The sequence below is a fragment of the Scylla paramamosain genome, chromosome 26 (genome assembly GCF_035594125.1).
Source record: "Scylla paramamosain isolate STU-SP2022 chromosome 26, ASM3559412v1, whole genome shotgun sequence".
Lineage (NCBI taxonomy): Eukaryota > Metazoa > Arthropoda > Malacostraca > Decapoda > Portunidae > Scylla > Scylla paramamosain.
In genome coordinates, this window is record NC_087176.1 from 20480688 (window position 1) to 20507819 (window position 27132).

The following is a 27132-nucleotide window of genomic DNA, read 5'->3' on the forward strand; positions in this document are numbered from 1 at the left end:
TCTTGCAGTTTGTGGTCTGGAATTCCAGGGAGTACCCATTCTCTGTCACCTTCTTGACTGCCACATCCTCAATAAGGATTCCCTTCTGCTTGAGGGCGGGTGGGTACATCTGTGTCACTGTGGCAGGGGAGGAGGCAGTAAGGGTTAGTGTGTGTGTGTGTGTGTGTGTGTGTGTGTGTGTGTGTGTGTGTGTGTGTGTGTGTGTGTGTGTGTGTGTGTGTGTGTGTGTGTGTGTGTGTGTGTGTGTTTTACTATTAGAGAGTATGGACAGCAGATGTATGGATTCCCTCACACTTACCAGAAGTTGGGGTGGTGAGGAAGGCCACCTCATCAACATACACATCATCAGTCACTCCTGCAGGCTTTGGGAGACTCACACTCTTCACCAGCAATGTGTCTCCTGTCTTGTAAATGGATCTTTCCGAACTGACCATTGCCTCCACCAGATCCTCACAGTGGTGCATCCAGCTGTGGGCATTAATGAACAGAATGAAAACAGCAATACTTGTTTTTAACTCCTACAAAAGTTTTTTGGTTTTATTATTACATGATTCTAAAGTACTTATCCAATGTATGCTGCCAGGCCTTGCTATGGATGTACATGGCCAGCTGTGCTATGCTGAAGCTCCTGGGATGTAATAAGGTGGTCCACAAGACTGTCTCTTTCCACCAGTGGTTGGCAGGGCATGTTGAGTGTGTGGAGCTTCATCTGGTCCAACCCATGTGGGATGGATGGTAGATGGATAGACTGAGAGAGAAGCTGGCTAGGTATTGTATAATGTGGAGGAGGAAGGTGTGTACAGGTGTTATTCTTTGCAGGGAAAGGTTAAACTGCTTGTTGGTGAGGTCATGCTGGAAGACTATTTGCTCTATAGAAGAAGAGAAAGGTGTAACTATTGATCTGCAGTGTAGAAGAGAGGTGTAACCATCATCTGTGGGAAAAAAACACCTGAAGATCAAAAAAACAAAATAAGGCATTTTTTTTCCTATCTTTTATCTCTTTTATTGACCTGTTTTACCTTCTGTTTTCTTTCCTTTAATATCACATTGCATGTTCAATAGAAGCAAGTTGTATAGAAACTTTAACCCCTTAAGTTAATTTCCATCTCCATCTCTGGGTAAATATGGCAAACTTAGAAAATGCCAGAAGATAATTTTATTTTAAAACTTAATTTCTCTTTGTAATTCTGAATACAATGATGTACTTTCCATCACACTATGACCCTTGAAAGTAAAGTTAAAGCATATCAAAAGTTCCTTCCCTGACGCGCAGTGTAACCCGCCGAGCAGAAATAACTTGAAGTGCGATAACATTGCGTAAATTCTCTCTCTCTCTCTCTCTCTCTCTCTCTCTCTCTCTCTCTCTCTCTCTCTCTCTCTCTCTCTCTCTCCTTTTGGGCATTTCATTTGGGTTGAAAAATTGTACTTCCAATGAGAGAGAGAGAGAGAGAGAGAGAGAGAGAGAGAGAGAGAGAGAGAGAGAGAGAGAGAGAGAGAGAGAGAGATGGAAGTTTGAGAGGTGGCCACAGAGGTCCACTGTGACTGTCAGAGGAGGGAAGTGGTGCCTTTTTACCCTTCCTCCATCTCCAATTTCAAATAAATAGCGTGAGTGATACGAGAGGGTCTTATCACACGCACACACACACGTGTGTGTGCGCACATGCAATTGGAATTCTCAGCTATAAGGTGTACAGAGACTAGGCTTGTCATGTCAAACATCACTTGATAAGCACTCCCCTTTTCCTCCAACCCATCTCTCTCTCTCTCTCTCTCTCTCTCTCTCTCTCTCTCTCTCTCTCTCTCTCATACACAAAGGTAGCTTGTAATTTTTTTTTACTTGGCTAGTACAGTAAAATCCCTCTTATCTGGCATCAACGGGACCACCGACATGCCGAATACTTGAATATTGCCAGATACTTGAATAGAAGTGAAATTATATCCACAATCACCACCCTACACTCACGCATCTTACCATAACAAAGATCAGCTGATCTTAATCAGCAGCTGATCTGATCAGCTGCTTAAGTGTGAGCACAACACGCTTACTCTTTTCTACAACTTTAGGCATGATGAAGGTGTCAGGCGATAAACAGTGCACACGCGGGACTGAGTCACTGAATAAACACAGTGCAGTGGGCCGTGGGTGGCGCGAAGCAGTGCGCTCTGGTGGCGAGGGGACAAAGTATACCTCGCGTGGGAATTTTAATCGATTTTATGAGTACACATTGATTTTTTATTGATTTTAAGGCTCGGGGAAAAATGTGCCAGATACTTGAAGCTGCCAGATACTTGAATGCCAGATGAGAGGGATTTTACTGTAAACATAAACTGTCTTCACTCTCATCAGTAATATCCGCATCACTCCCAGATGACATGTTTAGGTCACTATCCACATTGCTCCCTTCACTCAGTGGGTGTGTTCCACCCTCAGTGTCATGGGAGTTACCAGATGTTATCTCCAGAAGGAAAAAAAAGCTTAGCGAGACCAAACTGAAATAGTCACAGCGGCAACTCAGCTAGTGAAGAGAGTTGCTAGATACTTACAACAGCCTTCCGATTTGAGTAAGCAGGAGGAAAATACAAATGTGTGGCATGAAAAATCATGATTTCTCATGATTTCCAGAATGATCACCGTCCCACGATACAGTCATTCATGGACAATCACCATATATTAATGGTTAAAAAGACAAGAAGAAGGAAGCAGATATATCTTCATCAACTGATACCTTTACCTCCTCACTCTTGTATTCCTTTTCTTCATGCTACAGAACACTCAGCATGGACAGAGCTACACAGAACACTTTTCATTCTAACATCCTACCGGTTGGCTGGAAAAGAACGCTCCAGTAGCACAGTCTCCTCCTCCTCATTGCCCTCCTTGTCCCTCACCAGGTACTGGACTGACATGGAGCCCTGCATGTTGCCCCTCACAGCAAAGCAAACCTGAGGACAGAGTGTCGTGTTGATTATATTTCTGGCTTTCTCTCTCTCTCTCTCTCTCTCTCTCTCTCTCTCTCTCTCTCTCTCTCTCTCTCTCTCTCTCTCTCTCTCTCTCTCTCTCTCTCTCTCTCTCTCATAAACACATGTTTTACTTAAATCACAGAAGTGTGTATGAGAATGTGGCTTTAGTTATGTTACTCTCTCTCTCTCTCTCTCTCTCTCTCTCTCTCTCTCTCTCTCTCTCTCTCTCTCTCTCTCTCTCTCTCTCTCTCTCTCTGCTGTACCTTGCTGAGAATATAAAAAGTGTGTAAGAGAAAGTAATGTTAGTAGTTTTGTTCTCCGTCTGTGTCTCTCATGTATATATCTTGCTTAGAATATACAAAAAAGTGTGTGTGTGTGTGTGTGTGTCTGTGTGTGTGTGTGTGTGTGTGTTGTTCTTAACTAATTACAATTTTATATGATTGAGTCAACCTTGTAATGTTCTGTCTTTTAAAGTTAATTTGTCATATTCATCTTTAAAGCCATGAATGCTCCATGTGTGTGTGTGTGTGTGTGTGTGTGTGTGTCTGTGTGTGTGTGTGTGTGTGTGTGTGTGTGTGTGTGTGTGTGTGTGTGTGTGTGTGTTATGCCTGGTTTGACTCTGCTATTACACATCCACAAGAGATTATTTTAATTTCTATTTCAGCTGGACAAAAAAAATGATATTGTAACTTTTGTATTACTTGTGTTTTTGTCAGTAAGCAACAATGATGATGACAACAACAACAACAACAACAACAACAACAACAACAACAACAACAACAACAACTACTACTACTACAACTACTACTACTACTACTACTACTACTACTACTCACATATCTATAGGTTTTTTTTTTTTTATGTAGGAAGGATACTGGCCAAGGGCAACAAAAATCTAATAAAAAAAAAATGCCCACTGAGATGCCAGTCCCATAAAAGGGTCAAAGCAGTGGTCAAAAATTGGTGGATAAGTGTCTTGAAACCTCCCTCTTGAAGGAATTCAAGTCATAGGAAGGTGGAAATACAGAAGCAGGCAGGGAGTTCCAGAGTTTACCAGAGAAAGGGATGAATGATTGAGAATACTGGTTAACTCTTGCGTTAGAGAGGTGGACAGAATAGGGGTGAGAGAAAGAAGAAAGTCTTGTGCAGCGAGGCCGCGGAAGGAGGGGAGGCATGCAGTTAGCAAGATCAAAAGAGCAGTTAGCATGAAAATAGCGGTAGAAGACAGTTAGATATGCAACATTGCGGCGGTGAGAGAGAGGCTGAAGACAGTCAGTTAGAGGAGAGGAGTTGATGAGACGAAAAGCTTTTGATTCCACCCTGTCTAGAAGAGCAGTATGAGTGGAACCCCCCGAGACATGTGAAGCATACTCCATACATGGACGGATAAGGCCCTTGTACAGAGTTAGCAGCTGGGGGGGTGAGAAAAATTGGCGGAGACGTCTCAGAACACCTAACTTCATAGAAGCTGTTTTAGCTAGAGATGAGATGTGAAGTTTCCAGTTCAGATTATAAGTAAAGGACAGACCGAGGATGTTCAGTGTAGAAGAGGGGGACAGTTGAGTGTCATTGAAGAAGAGGGAATAGTTGTCTGGAAGGTTGTGTCGAGTTGATAGATGGAGGAATTGAGTTTTTGAGGCATTGAACAATACCAAGTTTGCTCTGCCCCAATCAGAAATTTTAGAAAGATCAGAAGTCAGGCGTTCTGTGGCTTCCCTGCGTGATATGTTTACCTCCTGAAGGGTTGGACGTCTATGAAAAGACGTGGAAAAGTGCAGGGTGGTATCATCAGCATAGGAGTGGATAGGACAAGAAGTTTGGTTTAGAAGATCATTAATGAATAATAAGAAGAGAGTGGGTGACAGGACAGAACCCTGAGGAACACCACTGTTAATAGATTTAGGAGAAGAACAGTGACCGTCTACCACAGCAGCAATAGAACGGTCAGAAAGAAAACTTGAGATGAAGTTACAGAGAGAAGGATAGAAACCGTAAGAGGGTAGTTTGGAAATCAAAGCTTTGTGCCAGACTCTATCAAAGGCTTTTGATATGTCCAAGGCAACAGCAAAAGTTTCACCAAAATCTCTAAAAGAGGATGACCAAGACTCAGTAAGGAAAGCCAGAAGATCACCAGTAGAGCGGCCTTGACGGAACCCATACTGGCGAACAGATAGAAGGTTGTGAAGTGATAGATGTTTAAGAATCTTCCTGTTGAGGATAGATTCAAAAACTTTAGATAAGCAGGAAATTAAAGCAATAGGACGGTAGTTTGAGGGATTAGAGTGGTCACCCTTTTTAGGAACAGGTTGAATGTAGGCAAACTTCCAGCAAGAAGGAAAGGTAGATGTTGACAGACAGAGCTGAAAGAGTTTGACTAGGCAAGGTGCAAGCACGGAGGCACAGTTTCGGAGAACAATAGGAGGGACCCCATCAGGTCCATAAGCCTTCCGAGGGTTTAGGCCAGCGAAGGCATGGAAAACATCATTGCGAAGAATTTTAATAGGTGGCATGAAGTAGTCAGAGGGTGGAGGAGAGGGAGGAACAAGCCCAGAATCGTCCAAGGTAGAGTTTTTAGCAAAGGTTTGAGCAGAGAGTTCAGCTTTAGAAATAGATGTGATAGCAGTGGTGCCATCTGGTTGAAGTAGAGGAGGGTAAGAAGAAGAAGCAAAGTTATTGGAGATATTTTTGGCTAGATGCCAGAAATCACGAGGGGAGTTAGATCTTGAAAGGTTTTGACATTTTCTGTTAATGAAGGAGTTTTTGGCTAGTTGGAGAACAGACTTGGCATGGTTCCGAGCAGAAATATAAAGTGCATGAGATTCTGGTGATGGAAGGCTTAAGTACCTGTAAGTACCTGTAAGTAAGGTGTTAGCGTTGATCATACTGTTTGATGCAGCCTCCCTGAAGATTCTTGGCTAATTTCTTGACAACCTGAAGACTTTCCTGGTGGCAGATTGTGCTGCATTACAATCAACACATCATCAATATTGTCATTCATTTTCAACTTTTTTTTATTACCAGATCTGTCATGTCACTAATTATTTCTTGTAATCTATCAACTTCTATCAAGTACTTTCAAGCTCTTCTACATTTCCTCAATAATTTCATATTTTCCAAGCCTCCTTTACTTTCCCTATTTATTTATCCATCTGTTTATTCCTGTCCTTTTATTTCCTCCGTCCATGCTCCATTCCTCTCATTCTCCTCTTGTCCTCTTCCTCACACACTCCATCACTCCATCCTCTATCTATTTCCATCCTTGAATGTTCTAATTTTCTTTCTCTCTTCTTGTCTCCCTCACCTACTCCATTCTCCATTTCTTTCCATCCATGTTTAAATCTTATTCCCTTCCTATCCTCTCTCTCACACACTCCAATGCTCCATCTTTCATTTGTTTCCATCCTTACATGTTCAAATTCTCTCATTAACCCCTTATCCCTTCCCTCACATACTCCATCACTCCATTCTTGCTTGCTCTTATTCTCTTCTCATCCTTTCCCTAACAACTTCCAACACCCTCACACTTCAATGGAGGTCAAACTCTCAAACCCATAGCTTTCAACACCCAGCCTGCACATTCCAAACAGTCACACATCCCTCCTGCCTCCCAAACACTGTCACACATCCCTCCTGCCTCCCAAACACTATCACACATCCCCCCTCCCTCCCAAACACTATCACACATCCCTCCTACCTCCCACAGAAGGGTTCCACATCCCCTACTACAGTGCCAAGCATTCCTGGAAGTCCTATCTTGTCTTCAAATGTTCTGTAGTGCATGGTCTGGATCCCACTGAGGTACACGTGGCATTTCTGCTCTGTCATGTCCAGCAGCTGCTCTCGAACCTGTGTAGAAAGAGGTGGTGTTGTACTTTTTCCTGTGATGGACGTGAAGCTGGTGTTTCCAAGGGAAGTTTTCTTTGCAGTGTTGTGAGTGAAAGGGAATGAAGCTGAAGGTTAGATTTACTTAAGTGTCTGATATCCTAATCCTTTTGGTAATAGCAGTTGTTGAAGGTAGGAGTAGTGCTGGATTAATAGTCTGTCCATCTATATGACTGGTTGCCAATCCCACATGAGGTGGTCCAGACAAAGCACCACACACTCATATACCTATCATTAAGTAGTTATAGTAGTGGTAGTGGTAATGGTAATGATGGTAGTGGTGGTGGTGGTGGTAGTAGTAGTAGTAGTAGTAGTAGTAGTAGTAGTAGTAGTAGTAGTAGTAGTAGTAGTAGTAGTAGTAGTAGAAGTAGTAGTAGTAGTAATAGTAGTAGTAGTAGAAGTAGTAGTAGTTAATGATATAACACCCAACTCTTCATCTCTTTCACCATCTAATTCTGTACACCATAAGAAAATTAACCAGAGAAAATGCAGTTTGAATTGTGTGGCCTCTCTCTCTCTCTCACCTGTGCAAGGTCAGCAATATCAATGACAGGCGACGTCATCCTGTCCAGGTAGAGCACACCAGTGACAGGAGACGTGCCTCGTATTTCAATGTGCTGCACCTCCCACCTCTGTATGATGTCCAGGGTCACTCGCTGCCTCTCGTTAACGGCCCGAGGGGTGCTTCTCCTGGTGAACTTTGTGTGGAAGTCCTTCATAGCAAGAGTAAAGTCTGTTGTAGCTGTAAGAGAAAGATGTGTTGGCTTGAAATGTAAGGAATAATGCTTCTCTTTGTATGGATAAATTCTTTTGTAGCAATGAGAAAGAAGTTGACTTTGTAAGGCTATTTCTTTTTCCTAGCTGTAAGAAAGATGTAAGAAAGACACCTGCCAAAACAATAATTACTCCCAGTGAGGTCTAAAGCACTGTTCAGGGGGTGCTGTGAACTTATCATTAAACCCAGCTGTGACCTCACTGAATGTTTCCCTTTGTGTCTCACAACACAAGGGGGCAGTCACAGCCTAAAGACAACTCTCTTCCTCCTCACAAAACTACAAGCACCTAATAACACACACACCCTTCACTCAAAAATTTTAAAATCATCATGGCGACTCCTACACCAGCCTCAGAGTCCCCATCTGGGGAGGGGACCATAAATGTCCCCAGGTCGGACTGCATTTCTGTCGACGACCCTAAGTGTCTTGACATCCCCCTCAACTTTTTCTTCATTAACTTCTACAACATTCGCGGTCTAAGATCTAATTTTCAATCTGTAGAACACCACCTCTCCTCTTCTAAACTTCATCTTCTTTTCCTCACTGAAACTCAGGTGTCTGAGGCAACTGACAGTAGCCCCTTTTCTGTTCCCTCCTACTTTCTCTATCCTCATTTTCGATCCAAAGCTGGATGCTGCGTTTATGTGCACAATGACTTAACCTGCTCTCGTGCCCACGCTCTTGAATCTTCCGAGTTTTCCACCATCTGGCTACGACTACAGAGTCACTCTCAAACTAAATTTATCTGTGCTGTATATCTCTCACCTAACTCCTCTGACTAAAACAAATTCTTTGACTACTTAACTTCCAAAGTGGAGCACATTCTGACCCTCTTCCCTTTTGCAGAGATCTCCATTCTTGGAGACTTCAATGTTCACCACCAGCTTTGGCTTTCCTCTCCCTTCACTGACCATCCTGGTGAACTAGCCTACAACTTTGCTATCCTCCACGACCTAGAGCAATTGGTGCAACACCCTACTGGTATTCCTGAGCGTCTTAGAGATACGCCCAACATTCTTGACCTTTTCCTGACCTCTAATCTTACTGCTTATGGTGTCACCCTTTCTTCTCCGTTGGGCTCCTCCGATCACAATCTCATATCTTTGTCTTGTCCTATCATTCCAATCTCTCCTCAGGATCCCCTAAGTGAAGGTGCCTCTGGCGTTTTGCCTCTGCTAGTTGGGGGGACCTGAGGAGGTATTTTGCTGATTTTCCTTGGAATGACTACTGCTTCCGTGTCAGAGACCCGTCTTTGTGTGACGAGCACATAACAGAGGTGACAGTGTCTGGCATGGAGGCGTACATTCCTCACTCTTTTTCTCGTCCTAAACCTTCTAAACCTTGGTTTAACACAGCTTGTTCTTGTGCTATACATGATAGAGAGGTGGCCCACAAAGGTACTTAAGCCATCACCAGAATCTCATGCACTTTATATTTCTGCCTGGAACCATGCCAAGTCTGTTCTCCAACTAGTCAAAAACTCCTTCATTAACAGAAAATGTCAAAACCTTTCAAGATCTAACTCCCCTCGTGACTTCTGGCATCTAGCCAAAAATATCTCCAATAACTTTGCTTCTTCTTCTTTCCCTCCTCTATTTCAACCAGAGGGCACCACTGCTATCACATCTATTTCTAAAGCTGAACTCTTCGCTCAAACCTTTGCTAAAAACTCTACCTTGGATGATTCTGGGCTTGTTCCTCCCTCTCCTCCACCCTCTGACTACTTCATGCCACCTATTAAAATTCTTTGCAATGATGTTTATGGAACTGATGGTCTCCCTCCTATTGTTCTCCGAAACTGTGCCTCCGTGCTTGCACCTTGCCTAGTCAAACTCTTTCAGCTCTGTCTGTCAACATCTACCTTTCCTTCTTGCTGGAAGTTTGCCTACATTCAACCTGTTCCTAAAAAGGGTGACCGTTCTAATCCCTCAAACTACCGTCCTATTGCTTTACTTTCCTGCCTATCTAAAGTTTTTGAATTTATCCTCAACAGGAAGATTCTTAAACATCTATCACTTCATAACCTTTTATCTGATCGCCAGTATGGGTTCCGTCAAGGCCACTCTACTGGTGAACTTCTGGCTTTCCTTACTGAGTCATGGTCATCCTCTTTTAGAGATTTTGGTGAAACTTTTGCTGTTGCCTTGGGCATATCAAAAGCTTTTGATAGAATCTGGCACAAAGCTTTGATTTCCCAACTACCCTCCTACGGTTTCTATTTTTCTCTCTGTAACTTCATCTCAAGTTTCCTTTCTGATCGTTCTATTGCTGCTGTGGTAGACGGTCACTGTCCTTCTTCTAAATCTATTAACAGTGGTGTTCCTCAGAGTTCTGTCCTGTCACCCACTCTCTTCTTATTATTCATTAATGATATAATCCAAATTTCTTGTCCTATCCACTCCTACGCTGATGATACCACCCTGCACTTTTCCACATCTTTTCATAGACGTCTAACCCTTCTGTAGGTAAACATTTCACGCAGGGACGCCACAGAACGCTTGACTTCTGATCTTTCTAAAATTTCTGATTGGGGCAGAGCAAACTTGGTATTGTTCAATACCTCAAAAACTCACTTCCTCCATCTATCAACTCGACACAACCTTCCAGACAACTATTCCCTCTTCTTCAATGACACTCAACTGTCCCCCTCTTCTACACTGAACATCCTCGGTCTGTCCTTTACTTATAATCTGAACTGGAAACTTCACATCTCATCTCTAGCTAAAACAGGTTCTATGAAGTTAGGCGTTCTGAGACATCTCCGCCAGTTTTTCTCACCCCCCCAGCTGGTAACTCTGTAGAAGGGCCTTATCCGTCCATGTATGGAGTATGCTTCACATGTCGGGGTGGGTTCCACTCATACTGCTCTTCTAGACAGGGTGGAATCAAAAGCTTTTTGTCTCATCAACTCCTCTCCTCTAACTGACGGTCTTCAGCCTCTCTCTCACCGTCGCAATGTTGCATATCTAACTGTCTTCTACCGCTATTTTCGTGCTAACTGCTCTTCTGAACTTGCTAACTGCATGCCTCCCCTCCTCCCGCAGTCTCACTGCACAAGACTTTCTTCTTTCTCTCACCCCTATTCTGTCCACCTCTCTAATGCAAGAGTTAACCAGTATTTTTAATCATTCATCCCTTTCTCTGGTAAACTCTGGAACTCCCTGCCTGCTTCTGTATTTCCACCTTCCTATGACTTGAATTCCTTCAAGATGGAGGTTTCAAGACACTTATTCATCAGTTTTTGCCCACTGCTTTGACCATTTTATGGGAAAATATGCCCACTTCAGTGGGCATATTTTTTTATTGGATTTTTGTTGCCCTTGGCCAGTGTCCTTCCTACATAAGAAAAAAAAATTCTGGTATAGCTGAAAAAAAGATGCACAGAATGTGAACAACAACAACAACAACAACAACAACAACAACAACAACAATAATAATAATAATAATAATAATAATAATAATAATAATAATAATAATAATAATAATAGTATGATAATAATAGTAACAATAACAACCTCTAGTCTGGAACCGTATCTCTAAATAAGCAGGTGTTCCCTTCTTAAGTTCAAATTCTTGCCACTGCATAACTTCAAACTGTGGAAGTAAAACACTAGACACACACACACACACACACACACACACACACACACACACACACACACACACACACACACACACAGATAGGGAGGCCATGTATAGATTAAATCAAATAAATCATGTCTATCATTTACATACACAAAAAAAATAATAATAATAAAGCTTATATTTCTACTTTTCTCAGGGGCTTCCCAGCTTCTCAAAATGCAAATGAGCAACAAAATAAATCATGTCAATCACTTATACAAAGAAAAAAAAAGATTACATTTTTATTTTTTCTTCTTAAAACTTATCAAAATAAAGACAAGCAATGTGAAAAAACTCATCAAGACATGGAATAAGTAGTGTTTCTGTCTGTCTTACTTCGCTGTCTGAATCTCCATTGGCTGCCAGCATCACAAGCATCCGCTCACCAACCTGAACTGATAGAGAGTAGGTCCCATCATGTGGTGGATGTAGGTACCCTGTGCAGGAAGATCATGGGGTTGTATGTTTGAGTGTCACCTTTGTATTCCTTTTTAAGCATTAGAAAGAACTAAAAATATTATGCTTGTATGTCGGTGCGTCACCTTTGTATTCTTTCTTTACCATTAAAAAGAACTGAAAATATTATGGTTGCATGTCTGTGTCACCTCTGCATTCCTTCTTCACCATTAAAAAGAACTGAAAATATTATGGTTGCATATCTGTGTCACCTCTGCATTCCTTCTTCACCATTAAAAAGAACTGAAAATATTATGCTTGTATGTCTGTGTATTACCTTTGTATCCCTTCTTCAGCATTAAAAAGAACTGAAAATATTATGGTTGAATGTCTGTATGTGTGTGTGTCTATGTGTGTGTGTGTGTCACTTTTATATTTCTTCTTCATCATCATGAAGATTAAATATATTATCTTTCTTACAGGCAGAACAAGACTTGCACTGAGTTCTGAGAGAATGCAGGGGACACACACTAACTCAAATGCACACAATACCATCAGGAAGAACTAATACATCACTTATCTTGCAATGAGTCATAAGGGAACACAGACACACACTTCCTCTATCACTATAACACACATAAGCAGGAGTCCCACCTTTCAGAGTGCCCACAGTATCCCGGGTCACCTCAATGGGAAACTTGAGCTCAGCATCTTGAGGGACAAAAGCCTTGTAACCAGCATGGGAGGGAGACAGGGCTGCCCAGCTTGTCTCCTCCAGGAAGTTGGACTCAAAGTATTCCCCTTGGTACAGCTCAACAAGTAACCTGCGCTCACCTGTACATGGAAAGGATGAAGTGTGTGTGTGTGTGTGCGTGTGTGATTGTAGTGATAGTTTAGCAGGCTCCAGTGTGGTTTTCAAGACTACTTGTGATTTTCTTGATTAACAGGCTCCAGTGTGGTTTTCAAGACTACTTGTGATTTTCTTGATTAACAGGCTCCAGTGTGGTTTTCAAGACTACTTGTGATTTTCTTGATTAACAGGCTCCAGTGTGGTTTTCAAGACTACTTGTGATTTTCTTGATAGTTAAACAAGGCTAGTGATAATTTAACAGATTCCAGCACAAGTTATAAGGGTTTTCATGTGTGTTTTCATGATTCTAGTAATACTTCAACAGATTCTGCATCATTTGGTAAAAAAAAAAAAAAATGAGAACTTGATCAATCCTCTCTATGGCCTGTAAAAACAACCCTAATGAATGGACAGCATTTCAAAACACAGGAGGTCCTTGAGTTAAGATGGAGTTCAGTTCCTATGCCATGTCATAAACTAGTTTTGAGTATAGGTCTGAACCAGCCTAAGTAGTAAGTACCTACAGTAAGTCATGACAGAACACCCTCGAAAACCGCAATAACTTCCAATAGAGTCTGTTAAATTACTACTGCCCTTCTTAATCTACCATCAGAATTATAAAATACTTGAAAAAAAAAAAAACTTACACTAGAGCCTTTTACACTAGCAGTCCGTCCCCGTGAAAAACCTAAATAACTTACACTAGAGCCTTTCAAACTACCACTGTGCCCTCTTGAAGAACCTAAATAACTAACACTAGAGCCTTTCAAACTATCACTGTTCCCCTTTGAAAAAACCTAAATAACTTAATCAAGACTTTTTAAACATAACTACTGTACCTGTAAAGAAAACACATGAAGGACATACAATAAATAAAAATAATGAAATAAATCAGTAAAAAAAAAAGGGGGGGGGGGAAGAACTGCCTGCATCACACCCCCAAAACAGCAGAAACTGAGATCACTGTAAACTGAGGACTCCCTGTACAGTGATGACCAGCAAGACAGTGAACTGACCTGAGCCGGCCGAGGCCTTCCCTTGGGTTGGAGTGAGCCACCGGATTTGCTCATCAGTGATGTCCTGGATGGCACACTGAGCACCCCCCACCAACACCTGCAGCATAAACCTCATTACTCACAGCACTCTCTCCTTGTATGAGTCAAAGCCAAGAACATCACACCTCATAACTCATGGCACTCCCACAGGGGCATTGCAATACAGAAACACAGGGTAGTGAAGGAGTAGCCAGCACCACTGTTGCTGTACCTTGGTCTGCTCCTTGTATGGGTCAAAGCCAACACCATCAATAGTGAACAGCGTGCCGCCCTGAGAGGACTCACATTGTGCATACCTGCATGGAGACACACCACGTCACTCCACTAGCCACTCCACATTGCACTACTACATACACACTTCTTTTGCTGTTTACCTAGAATGAAGGGTTGGTGTCATGGACAAGTCTCCTTCAGTTGTTTTTTTTTTTTTTTGTCCCTTGCATCTATATAAACACTCATGCTGATCGTGTGTGTGTGTGTGTGTGTGTGTGTGTGTGTGTGTGTGTGTATGCGTGTCTACCTAGTTGTATTGTCCAGGGCACAAACCAAAGCTCATTTTGCCTTGTCTCAATAACCATATTTATCCAGTTTCTCTTTAAACATGTGTACATTGTTTACCACAACCACCTCTTCCTTCAAATCATTCCAGATTTCAATAGTTCAATATGAGAAGCTGTATTCTTTGATGTTGCTTAAGATTCACTCTTCTTTATTTTCTTCCCATGCTGCCTCATCTGTCTCTCTCCTTCCTCCATCTGTGGTACCAAGTCATTTCTGTCTATTCTTTCTATATTGTTTACTATTACTAATTTGTACATTGTAATCAGGTCTCCTCTTTCTCTTCTCTCTTGTAGTGTTGGTAATCCCATCTCTTCAAGTCTTTCTTCATAGCTTAAGTCTTTCAATTATGGTACTAAATTTGTTGCTATCCTCTGTGTTCTTTCCAGTTTCTGTATATCTTTTTTTTTTTTTTCTATGCGCAGCCTAAACTACTGCTGCATGTTCTAATTTAGGTTGTATCATGCTTGTTATAATTTTCTTCATAATTTCTTTATCTAAATAGTTAAACACCACCCTAATGTCTTAACAAGCTGTATGTAGAGCCAAATATTCTGTTTATGTGGCTTTCAGGTGATAGTGTGTCCTGAATCATTACTCCCAAATCTTTTCTTCATTACTTTTTATTATTTTTCATCCCATTTTGTAATTCCTTGAAGGTCTCTTTTTACTTTTTCTTATTTCCAACCCATGGAATTTAGAATTTAATACTAGAAAGCATTAAATTCTAGTTTCCATCTTTGGCTTCATGCATGTATCTTGTCAATATCCTTTTGTAACTCCTTGCAGTCATTTTCATCCTTTATTATTTTCATTATTTTTCCATCATCAACAAAAAGGTTTATATAACTATTTAGATCCTCTGTCATATCATTTACATATATTTGAAACATAATAGGTGCCAACACAGATCCTTGCGGTACCCCACTTGTCACTTTGCGCCAACTTGAATTATTGTCTCTGATCACTGTTGTCACTTCCCTCCCTTGTAAATAATCCTTCATCCATCTTAATGTTGCTCCCTTTAGCCCTCCTCCATTCTCTGATTTCCACATAAGACTTTTGTGGGGAACTTTATCAAATGCTTTTTAGAGATCCAGGTGTACCGTACAAACCCATCAGTCCCTCTTTTGCACTCCATCTATTACTTTTGTATAGAAGCTCAGTAGATTTGTGACACAGGATCTTCCTTTTCTGAATCCAAATTGCTTTTCTGTAATTATCTTTTCATCTTCTAAATACTGCACCCATCTGTCTTTAATTACTATTTCAAAAAGCTTGCTTACAATACTTGTTAAAGACACTGGTTTGTATTTTAATGGTTCCATTTTATTTCCCCCTTTGTATACTGGCACTATGTTAGCTCTTTTCCATTCCCTTGGTACATTTCCTTCTCTCAACAAGCTGTTAATTATATCCCATATGGGGTCTTCCATTTGTTCTCTGCATTCTTTTAATATCCATCCTTTTTTTTTTTTATGTAGGAGGGCCACTGGCCAAGGGCAACAAAAATCCAATAAAAAAAAAAAAACACTGAAATGCCAGTCCCATAAAAGGGTCAAAGCAGTAGTAAAAAAATGATGGATAAGTGTCTTGAAACCTCCCTCTTGAAGGAATTCAAGTTATAGGAAGGTGGAAATACAGAAGCAGGCAGGAAGTTCCAGAGTTTACCAGAGAAAGGGATGAATGATTGAGAATATTGGTTAACTCTTGTGTTAGAGAGGTGGACAGAATAGGGGTGAGAGAAAGAAGAAAGTCTTGTGCAGCGAGGCTGCAGGAGGAGGGCAGGCATGCAGTTAGCAAGATCAGAAGAGCAGTTAGCATGAAAATAGCGATAGAAAATAACAAGAGATGCAACATTGCAGTGGTGAGAGGCTGAAGACAGTCAATTAGAGGACAGGAGTTGATGAGACAAAAAAGCTTTTGATTCCACCCTGTCTAGAAGAGCAGTATGAGTGGAACTCCCCCAGACATGTGAAGCATACTCCATACATGGACGGATAAGGCCCTTGTACAGAGTTACCAGCTTGGGGGGTGAGAAAAACTGGCGGAGACGTGTCAGAATGCCTAACTTCATAGAAGCTGTTTTAGCTAGAGATTTGATGTCAAGTTTCCAGTTCAGATTATAAGTAAAGGACAGACCGAGGATGTTCAGTGTAGAAGAGGGGGACAGTTGAGTGGCATTGAAGAAAAGGGGATAGTTGTCTGGAAGGTTGTGTCGAGTTGATAAATGGAGGAATTGAGTTCTTGAGGCATTGAACAATACCAAGTTTGCTCTGCCCCAATCAGAAATTTTAGAAAGATCAGAAGACAAGCATTCTGTGGCTCCCCTGCGTAAAATGTTTACCTCCTGTAGGGCTGGATGTCTATGAAAAGACGTGGAAAAGTGCAGGGTGGTATCATCAGCATAGGAGTGGATAGGACAAGAAGTTTGGTTTAGAAGATCATTAATGAATAATAAGAGAGTGGGTGACAGGACAGAACTCTGAGGAACAGCACTTTTAATAGATTTAGGAGAAGAACAGTGACCGTCTACCACAGCAGCAATAGAACAGTTAGAAAGGAAACTTGAGATGAAGTTACAGAGAGAAGGAGAGAAGCCGTAGGAGGGTAGTTTGGAAGGTTGTGAAGTGAGAGATGTTTAAGAATCTTCCTGTTGAGGAGAGATTCAAAAACTTTAGATAGGCAGGAAATTAAATCAATAGGATGGTAGTTTGAGGGATTGGAATGGTCACCCTTTTTAGGAACAGGCTGAATGTAGGCAAATTTCCAGCAAGAAGGAAAGGTAGATGTTGACAGAGAGAGCTGAAAGAGTTTGACTAGGCAAGGTGCAAGCACGGAGGCACAGTTTCGGAGAACAATAGGAGGGATCCCATCAGGTCCATAAGCCTTCCGAGGGTTTAGGCCAGCAAGGGCATGGAAAACATCATTGCGAAGAATTTTAATAGCTAGCATGAAGAAATCAGAGGGTGGAAGAGAGGAAGGAACAAGTCCTGAATCGTCCAAAGTAGAGTTTTTAGCAAAGGTCTGAGCGAAGAGTTCAGCTTTAGAAACAGATGTGATAGCAGTGGTGCCATCTGGTTGAAATAAAGGAGGGAAGGAAGAAGAAGCAAAGTTATTGGAGATATTTTTGGCTAGATGCCAGAAGTCACGAGGGGAGTAAGATCTTGAAAGGTTTTGACACTTTCTGTTCATGAAGGAATTTTTGGCTAGTTGGAGAACAGACTTGGCATGGTTCCAGGCAGAAATATAAAGTGCATGAGATTCTGGTGATGGAAGGCTTAAGTACCTTTTGTGGGCCACCTCTCTATCATGTATAACACGAGAACAAGCTGTGTTAAACCAAGGTTTGGAAGGTTTAGGTCGAGAAAAAGAGTGAGGAATGTACGCCTCCATGCCAGACACTATCACCTCCGTTATGCGCTCAGCACACAAAGACGGGTCTCTGATACGGAAGCAGTAGTCATTCCAAGGAAAATCAGCAAAATACCTCCTCAGGTCCCCCCAACTAGCAGAGGCAAAACGCCAGAGGCACCTTCGCTTAGGGGGATCCTGAGGAGAGATTGGAGCAATAGGACAAGATACAGATATGAGATTGTGATCGGAGGAGCCCAACGGAGAAGAAAGGGTGACAGTATAAGCAGAAGGATTAGAGGTCAGGAAAAGGTCAAGAATGTTGGGCGTATCTCCAAGACGGTCAGGAGTACGAGTAGGGTACTGCACCAATTGCTCTAGGTCGTGGAGGATACCAAACCGTAGGCTAGTTCACCAGGATGGTCAGTGAAGGGAGAGGAAAGCCAAAGCTGGTGGTGAACACTGAAGTCTCCAAGAATGGAGATCTCTGCAAAAGGGAAGAGGGTCAGAATGTGCTCCACTTTGGAAGTTAAGTAGTCAATTTCTTATAGAGTAGTTTGGTGAAAGGTATACAGCACAGACAAATTTAGTTTGAGAGTGACTCTGTAGTCGTAGCCAGATGGTGGAAAACTCGGAAGATTCAAGAGTGTGGGCACGAGAGCAGGTTAAGTCATTGTGCACATAAACGCAACATCCAGCTTTGGATCGAAAATGAGGATAGAGAAAGTAGGAGGGAACAGAAAAGGGGCTACTGTCAGTTGCCTCAGACACCTGAGTTTCAGTGAGGAAAAGAAGATAAGGTTTAGAAGAGGAGAGGTGGTGTTCTACAGATTGAAAATTAGATCTTAGACCGCGAATGTTGCAGAAGTTAATGAAGAAAAAGTTGAGGAGGGGGGTGTCAAGACACTTAGGGTCGTTGACAGAAAGGCAGTCCGACCTGAGGACATTTATGGTCCCCTCCCCAGATGGGGACTCTGAGGGTGGTGTAGGAGTCGCCATGATGATTTTGAAATTTTTGAGGGAAGGATGTGTGTGTTATTAGGTGCTTGTAGTTTTGTGTGGAGGAAGAGAGTTGTCTTTAGAGGGCAGGCTGTGACTGCCCCCTTGTGTTGTGAGACACAAAGGGAAATGTTCAGTGAGGTCACAGCTGGGTTTAATGATAAGTTCACAGCACCCCCTGAACAGTGCTTTAGACCTCACTGGGAGTAATTATCATTACTTGATTGTTACTTGATTGTTACTTGATTGTTACTTGATCTGGTCACATAGCTCTTCTAAAATCCAGCTCTTCCAGCAGTTTCTTGATTTCTTGACTATTTACTTGTATCTCCTGTATTCCCTCATTCTGTGATACTATTTTCAATATCATAAAATCAGTTTCCTTTGTAAATACAGACTGAAAACTCTCATTCATTAGGTCACTCATCTCAGTAGTTTCATAAATTCTTCCTTCTCTTCTTAATTTTTTTATGTCATCCCTGTTTCATTTTCCCATTTATGTAGCTGTAAAAGAGTTTGGGCTCTTCCTTGCATTTTCTAATTATCTCACTTTCAAAATTTCTTTCTTCTTTTCTTCTTATTATACCATATTCATTCCTTGCCTTTCTGTATTCTCCCCTAGTATTTGTGTTCAGTTTTCTCATAATTTTCCTCCATGCCCTGTCCTTTTTCTTTTTTGCTTCTACTCACCTGCCATTATACCATTCATGCTTCCAAATTTTCACTTTATAACTTTGCACAAACTGTTGCACCCTGTCTCTATACTTGCTCAAATGTATCTCATATTTTTCTTGCACTACTTTACCTTTAAATAGCTCTTTCCAGTTCTTTTTTCCATAAATTTTATTAGGTTCTGCAAAGTTTGCCTTGGCATAGTTCTGTCTCCCATTTCTAAATTGTTCATTCCTGTGCAGCACTTTTTCCTACTACGGTACTATTTCTATTGTCACATGATCATTTCTTTCCAGTGGACTCAATGAATACTTGGTCTACTTTCTGGGATTTTTGTAGACACTAAGTCCAGCTGTGATGGTTCTTCTCTGTATCTTGTAGGTTCATTCACCCACTGTCTGATTGTATTGACCATCATGGTATGCATGGTATGTTGATGATACCACCCTGCACTTTTCTACGTCTTTTTGTAGACATCCAACCCTTCAGAAAGTAAACAGTTCACACAGGGATGCCACAGAACACCTGACTTCTGATGTCTCTAGAATTTTTGATTGGGGTAGAGCAAACTTGGTATTGTTCAATACCTCAAAAACTCAATTCCTCCATCTATCAACTCAACACAACATTCCAGACAACTATCCCCTCTTCTTCATTGACACTCAACTGTTCCCCTCTTCTACACTGAACATCCTCGGTCTGTCCTTTACTTATAATCTAAACTGGAAACTTCACATATCATCTCTAGCTAAATCATCTTTTATGAAGTTAAGTGTTCTGAGACATCTCCGCCAGTTTTTCTCACCCGCCCCAGCTGCTAACTCTGTGGAAGGGCCTTATCTGTCTGTGTATGGAGTATATTTCACATGTCTGGGAGGGTTCCACTCATACCACTCTTCTAGACAGGGTAGAATCAAAAGCTCTTCATCTCATCAACTCTCCTGTAACTAACTGTTTTCATTCTCTTTCTCATTGCTGTAATGTTGCATCTCTTGTTATCTTCTATCACTATTTTCATGCTAACTGCTCTTCTGATCTTGCTAACTGCATGTCTCCCTCCTACCATGGCCTCGCTGCACAAGACTCTCTTCTTTCTCTCACCCCTACTTTGTCCACCTCTCTACTGCAAGAGTTAACCAGTATTCTCAGTCAGTCATTCATCCCTTTCTCTGATAAACTCTGGAACTCCCTGCCTACTTCTGTATTTCCACCTTCCTATGACCTGAACTCCTTCAAGAGGAAGGTTTCAAGACACCTATCCTTCAATTCTTGACTACCACTTCTGACCATATTTGGGGACTGGCATCTCAGTGGGCTTTTCTTTTACTGGATTTTTGTTGCCCTTGGCTGGTGTCCCTCCTACATAAAAAAAATAAATAAATAAGTAAATATATAAAAAAAATAAGTTCTTCACTCCATGACCTGACATTTTCTTTCACTTCCATCTCCTCCAGTTTAATTCCTTTAGTGTTGAAGCTGCCTACTAAGAGCACTTTGTTACTTTTTCTTATCATTTCCTCTGTGCTATTTCTTGTTTCTAGTTTAATAGTTTCATATCTATTGGTCTCCCATGCATTAGTTTTCGGTGGTATGTACATCACAGTAACTTTCCTTTTTTTCACTTCATTTGATCCTAATCACAACACTCAAAGTTTCTGCCATTTCATCACCATATTCAACTTCATCAACAACAATATCCTCTTTTACCAATATCATTGCTCCTGCTCCTCCCTTTCCTTTTCTATCTCTCCTCCATGCACTATAACCTTCCTTTGCAAATCCCAACTCTATTTCCTCTTTTAGTTTGTTTTCCATTAAACATACCACATCTGATTTATTGTTCTTTAGGTATTCTTTAAGTTCCAATAGGCTCAACACCAAACCATCTATATTAGTATACATAATCTTTAAACTTCTGCCTGGTGATCTTGTGTGGCATCTTTGTGGCACCTTTTCTTCACTTTCATGTCCAGAACTTTCAAAATGAATCTCCTCGCTTGTTCTTGTGTTCTCTCCTTGTTTTTTGACTGGGCCTCTACTCTCAACTCTTTCAGTTTACTTCTCTCTCCTTTGTTCATGTCTCATTTTTATCCACATTTCCTTCATTTCTTCTACTTTTACCAATTTTCCTGTTCTTTGCAAGACATGTTTTGCTGCTGTTTGTGACATGAATCTTATTTTCATTGGTCTTGTTCCATTTTTGTTGTACTTTTTCAATCCTGTAAACCTCTTCAATTTGTTCAACTATCTCCTCTCCTTCCTCTGCCATTTCTGCTATAATCTCCTTAACCCTTTTTGCCTCTTTTTTTTCTCTGTAGCTATTTTCATGAGTAGGTTCTCCTTGGCCTCAAATACCATCACATTCATCTTTCTCTGTACCATGTCTCTCACAAGATTACTTTTTTCCTTTATTATCTTAATCACTTGCTTTTCCATGTCCTTATTGTGTTCCTGTTGCTGTTGCCTTATTATCTCCTCCATATCTGCCTTTTGTTGTTGTTCTCTCTCTTCTTTTCAACTTTTGACTTCTGCTGTCACTACCCTTTCACTTTCCCATCCTTAATCTCTCTCTCTCTCTCTCTCTCTCTCTCTCTCTCTCTCTCTCTCTCTCTCTCTCTCTCTCTCTCTCTCTCTCTCTCTCTCTCTCTTTTGTAAAGCTTTCTTTAACACCTTGTTCTCTTCCTTGAGTTTTTTTATTTCTTTATAGTACTTCTTGTTTAAGTCACTATTTTTGTCACCTCTTCTCTAAGTTCTTTGTTTTCCTTTCTTTTTCCATCTTCTTCTTCATCTCTATTATATCACTGGATATCTTTTTTACATTGTCACCACCCACCTCCCTCTCTCTTCCTTTCATATCTTTATTATCACTGCTAAGTGACGTATTTCTTTTTGTATTTTGACATTTTCTTCAATTTTCCACATTCGTTTATTTGTATGAGCTACACTGAGGTCTTCTTCCTTGAAACCCTCAAAAATATTTGCCATGTCCACTGACATCTTCCTTCTTGATATTCCCTGGTAAGATAATGTTTACCTCTACACTACTCTCCCAATCACCTTTTCGGCCACTTCCCAATTTACACTTCACTTCCCCTGCACTCACACATCACACAATTCCCTATTATGGAGACAGGACTCAAGCTCAGCTCCCCTGTACAACCAAAACCTAGTTAACTCCTTGGAGCTGCTGTGGATGTGTCCAATTAGCTGGGCGGCACAGTGTGTGTGTGTGTGTGTGTGTGTGTGTGTGTGTGTGTGTGTGTGTGTGTGTGTGTGTGTGTACTAACAATACAGGGTGTCCCATAAATTAAGGTACATACCTTGGGATATGATAGTTCAAGTAATCCTGGGTCAAAAATACTCTATACACACACATGCTGTTTGCTTTATTTTGTGAAAAATTAACATGTAAGTTGTGTGTTGTGGGAGCTGCTTGCCTGGGATCAGTTTCCTGATGATGGATAGGTCATGGAGGCCCACAGGAATGGCCAGCAAGATCCCCTCACCTAACACCAACGGATTTCTTTCCTTTGGGGACTCATGAAATCCTTGGTGTACAAGAACAAATCATGTTACAGAGAGGAGCTGATTCACCCCACTGAGGAAGCAGCAGAGCAGATAAGGAATGACAGGAGAGAAATGATGCACTTAGGCAGTCACTTGATTGACAAGGCTTACCATTTAAATGTCAAGATGATGACTGTCAAAGGGGATGACATTTGCAGTGAATTGCCATGTATGTTTTAAAAAGCAGCACTGAATAACCACTGTATTGCTGTGTTACCTGCACATTTTCTTCAGACACATACAAAAATTTAATCTGTCATTTGCTATTTCCTGTAAGGATTTGACTGCATACGTTGAACACAAAAAATTATCACTTCATGCTGTGCAGCACCATGTGAGTACGTAATGAGCCACGTAATGAGCCAAGGAGGGAGGAAAGAGACGGAGGCACACCCAGGCAAGCAGCTCCCGCAATTCACAACTTAGCTACGCATTAATTTCTCACAAAATAAAGCAAAACACAGCATATGTGTATAGAGTATTTTCAATTTAGAATTACTTGAACTATCAAATCCCAAAGTGTGTACCTAAACTTGGAGGACACCATGTAAAAACTAAGAAAAACACAACAATCTACTACTAAAACACAGGGCATTATAAGCTTAATTCCTATACAGTTATTTCCAATAGTCAGGATAAAGTCACTGATCACATAAGGTAAGACTAGATCCACATGCATACATATGCAGGCACACTATATGTACACACCAGCATATGTATGGAACTGGTACAATCTGTCCTGGGAGTCCACATACATTCCTGTCTTGGTCACTTCAGATGCCCCTCTTCCAGTAACGTAGACAGTGGCATTCATGGGGCCAACCAGCTTAGCCTTGGAGCGACAAGTAACCTTCTCCCTTGTCAGTGTGTCTCCAGGTTCTCGTCCACTGTATCACAGGGGATGCCTCCAACAAAGGCCCTGTTATGGGAGTTAAGGATGTGAGGTAAGGCTACAGCTTGAAATGTGCAATCCCTAATATCTCAGTGCCTTTTCTTTATTAACTGGCTCTAATGGTGTTGGAAGCTCCCCTGATTGAAATGATAGTTTAAAAGGCTTTAGTGGATGTTATCAGGGTTTTCAAGGGCATTTTCATGATTCAAGTAATGGTTTAATAAGGTCAGTAATAGTTCAACAGACTTTAATGGATGTTACCAGGTTTTTCAAGGGTGTTTGCATGATCAAGTAATGGTTTGATAAGGCTAGTGACAGTTTAACAGGTTTTAGTGGATGCTGTCAGGGTTTGCAAGGATGTTTTTGTGATTCAAATAATGGTTTAAAAGGGTTAATGATACTTTAACAGGTTTTAGCAGATGTTCTTATGGTTTGCAAGGGTGTTTTCATGATTCCAGTAACATATTAAGGAAGGACAGTGACTAATACTAAACTAAAAACTCCACAACACAACACATACTTGGTAAGAACACTCCCACTCTTAGCTTCACTGGAGACAGGATTAGTGTAGTCAAGCTTGTAGTGTTTGCTGGTGTGGAAATTGCCGTGAAGATCCAAAACAGAACCTGGCAGTGACCAACGAGGAGCTACTGTCTCAATATTAGGTGACCTTGCCCAGCCATACTAAGGAGACAGTGACACAATGCAGGAGATGAGAGAAATGTGTAGAACTGGGAAAGGGAGGAGATGTGTATGAGTGCAATACATGCTGTGGGTGCAAGGGGATGACCTCTAATGAATGGGAGAAGAGAATAGAGCGCTGATATGAATGAGAGAGAGAGAGAGAGAGAGAGAGAGAGAGAGAGAGAGAGAGAGAGAGAGAGAGAGAGAGAGAGAGAGAGAGAGAGAGAGAGAGAGAGAGAGAGAGAGAGAGAGAGAGAGAGAGAGAGAGAGAGAGAGAGAGAGAGAGAGAGAGAGAGAGAGAGGTGACAGTCCACTAAGGCACAATATGCACAATGCACACACTGACCTGACCCTCTGATGTGCAAGGTCATGCTGCCCTGTCACTCAGCACATTGGGCCTTCTGCCAGTAATGGATGCCACCAAGGCTGTCCCTGAGAGGTCATAACAGGTCACATAAGAGGTGACATATAAGAAGTCATACAATTATGAACAAATTTACAAGTTTATAGTAAAAATTTTCAGATGTTTTTAAGTGTGTGTGTGTGTGTGTGTGTGTGTGTGTGTGTGTGTGTGTGTGTGTGTGTGTGTGTGTGTGTGTGTGTGTGTGTGTGTGTGTGTGTGTGTGTGTGTGTGTGTGTGTGTGTGTTTCCAGATTTCTGCAGTACTTTGCAGGAAACTATTCTTAATATCCTTCTACACACACCCTTCTTCTTCATCTTCTCATGCCCTCTTGTGCTTCTGAAGTCTCTCACCACCAAATTACTCTGGTCCAATTTTTCACAGTCTGACAAAATCCAATATAATGCCATCAGATCACCTCTCTCTCTTCTCTTCCAAGGGTGGGTAGGTTTAGTTTTAGTCTCTCTTCATATGATAAGTCTGATAGGGTCAGAGGCAACTTTGTCGCTGCTCACTGTATTCTTTCTAATTTCTTTATGTCCCTTTTAGTGCTGGGAGACCACATCACTGCTGCATATTTCAAACTAGGTCTTATCATTGCCAGTTACATCCCTAATCATCTCTTCATCCAGATAGTTGAATGATGTTCTTATGTTTCTCACCAGATTATATGTTTCCCCTGTCTTTCTTCTTACATGTACCTCTGAGGACAACTTATCAATGACAGTAATTCCAAGGTCTTTCTCTTCACTCTTCACTTTTATTTCCTCATTACCCAATTTATAACTGAAGACTGGCATCACACAACTATGCCCAAACTTCAACATTCCACATTTTTTTATGTTAAACTCCATTTTCCAAGTGTCACTCCAATCCCAAATCACATTCAGATCTCCCTGTAGAGCTTCACAATCCTGTCCTCTCCACTTTTCCCATCAATTTTGCATCATCAGCAAACAGACTCATGTAACTATTCACCCCTTCCATCACATCATTCACACAGGTAGCAAACATGACTGGTGGTAGTACTGAACCCTGGAGAACACCACTAATTACCTCTCTCCATGATGACTTTTTATCTTTGACCACTGTTCTCATTTCCCTTCCTCTCAGAAAGTCACTGATCCAATGTAGGAGTGCTCCTCTCAGCCCACCAGACATTTCTCATTTCCACAACAGTCTGCTGTGGGGCACCTTATCAAAATAAACACAATCTGCCTATCCCTCTCTTTCTTGTACCATATCTATGACTGAAGTAGAAGCACCTTAAATTTGTTATACATGACCTTCCTTTCCTAAATCTGAATTGTCTGTCTGTTAATATTTCTTTTTCCAGATATTCACTCCATCTTTGCTTCACTATTCTTTGGCACAATTTTGCCACTACACTTGTTAATGATGCTGGTCTATAATTAAATGGTTCTTCTTTGCTTCCACTCTTATATATGGGGACTATACCTGCTTTTTTTCCAATGTTGGGCACCACTCCTTCCCTTAATGAAGTTATGATGAGTTTGTAAATCATGTGTGCAGGTTGATCTCTGCATTCCTTCACCACCCAATCAGACACTCCATCAGGTCCCTGTGCCTTCCTCACATCCAAGTCTTCCATCATTATTCTTACCTCATCCACTGTTACCTCAATCTCACTCACTCTTCTACTCTCACATCTGCCGTCACCGGTCTACCAAATGTTCCCTCTCCAGTGAAGACACTTTGAAAGAAGTCATTCAAAACCTCTGCAATTTGTGCTTCTTCTTCAACATGTTTACCATTTATTTTCAGTTTGTTGAACCCATTCTTATTCTTCATTTTACCATTCTATAGAACATCCTTGGTTCATCCTTACATATGTCTATAATATCTTTTCATGAATTCTTTATTTCTTCCCTCCTTAGAGTGTTCATTTCTCTCCCTTTTATATGTTGACTCCACTCACACTCACTTACATACTGCTCATCTACCCTCCCTCCCTCCTTGTCTTCCTCCTCCTCCCTTTCTGCCATCTCTCCCATAACTCCTCTGCTTTTCCTTCCTTCTCCCTTGTCTCCATATCTCCACTTACCTCTTTCTCTTTCTCTTCTCTCTCCCTAACCCAGCCACTCTCTCTCTCTCTCTCTCCCACACACACACACACACACACACACACACACACACACACACACACACACACACACACACACACACACACACACACACACCTTTTTTCCATCTGGTTTCTTCTGCAACATGAAAACCACATCCTTCTGATATTAGTACTTAATTCTCCTCAGAGCCACCACCACCACCACCACCACCACCACCACTGCCACAACCACTATCATTATTTTCACCTTTATCTTTACTCAGGTGGTGTTGTTGTGGTCTCCAGGGGCATTTTCATGACTGACAATGCAAGGATTTTGCAAGAGAGAAAGAAAATGCCCCATGAGAATTTTGGTGATCATCTGTATGGCCTTTGA

The 27132-nt window shown here is 41.4% G+C and overlaps 1 protein-coding gene across 1 annotated transcript; it reads right to left on the reverse strand.

Annotated features, from left to right (window-relative positions):
- Nucleotides 1-916: 916 nt before the first annotated feature.
- On the reverse strand, nt 917-25497 carry LOC135113864 (fibrocystin-L-like). The gene is made up of 13 exons (XM_064029486.1): nt 25366-25497; nt 24107-24270; nt 23403-23465; nt 13756-13840; nt 13506-13602; nt 12294-12473; nt 11580-11680; nt 11135-11213; nt 7368-7585; nt 6656-6807; nt 5816-5904; nt 2822-2943; nt 917-932 (listed from the first exon to the last, which is right to left on the reverse strand). Exons 1-11 carry the CDS (start codon nt 25495-25497, stop codon nt 5877-5879), a joined length of 1299 nt encoding a protein of 432 aa, XP_063885556.1. The 3' UTR covers nt 917-932; nt 2822-2943; nt 5816-5876.
- Nucleotides 25498-27132: the final 1635 nt, after the last annotated feature.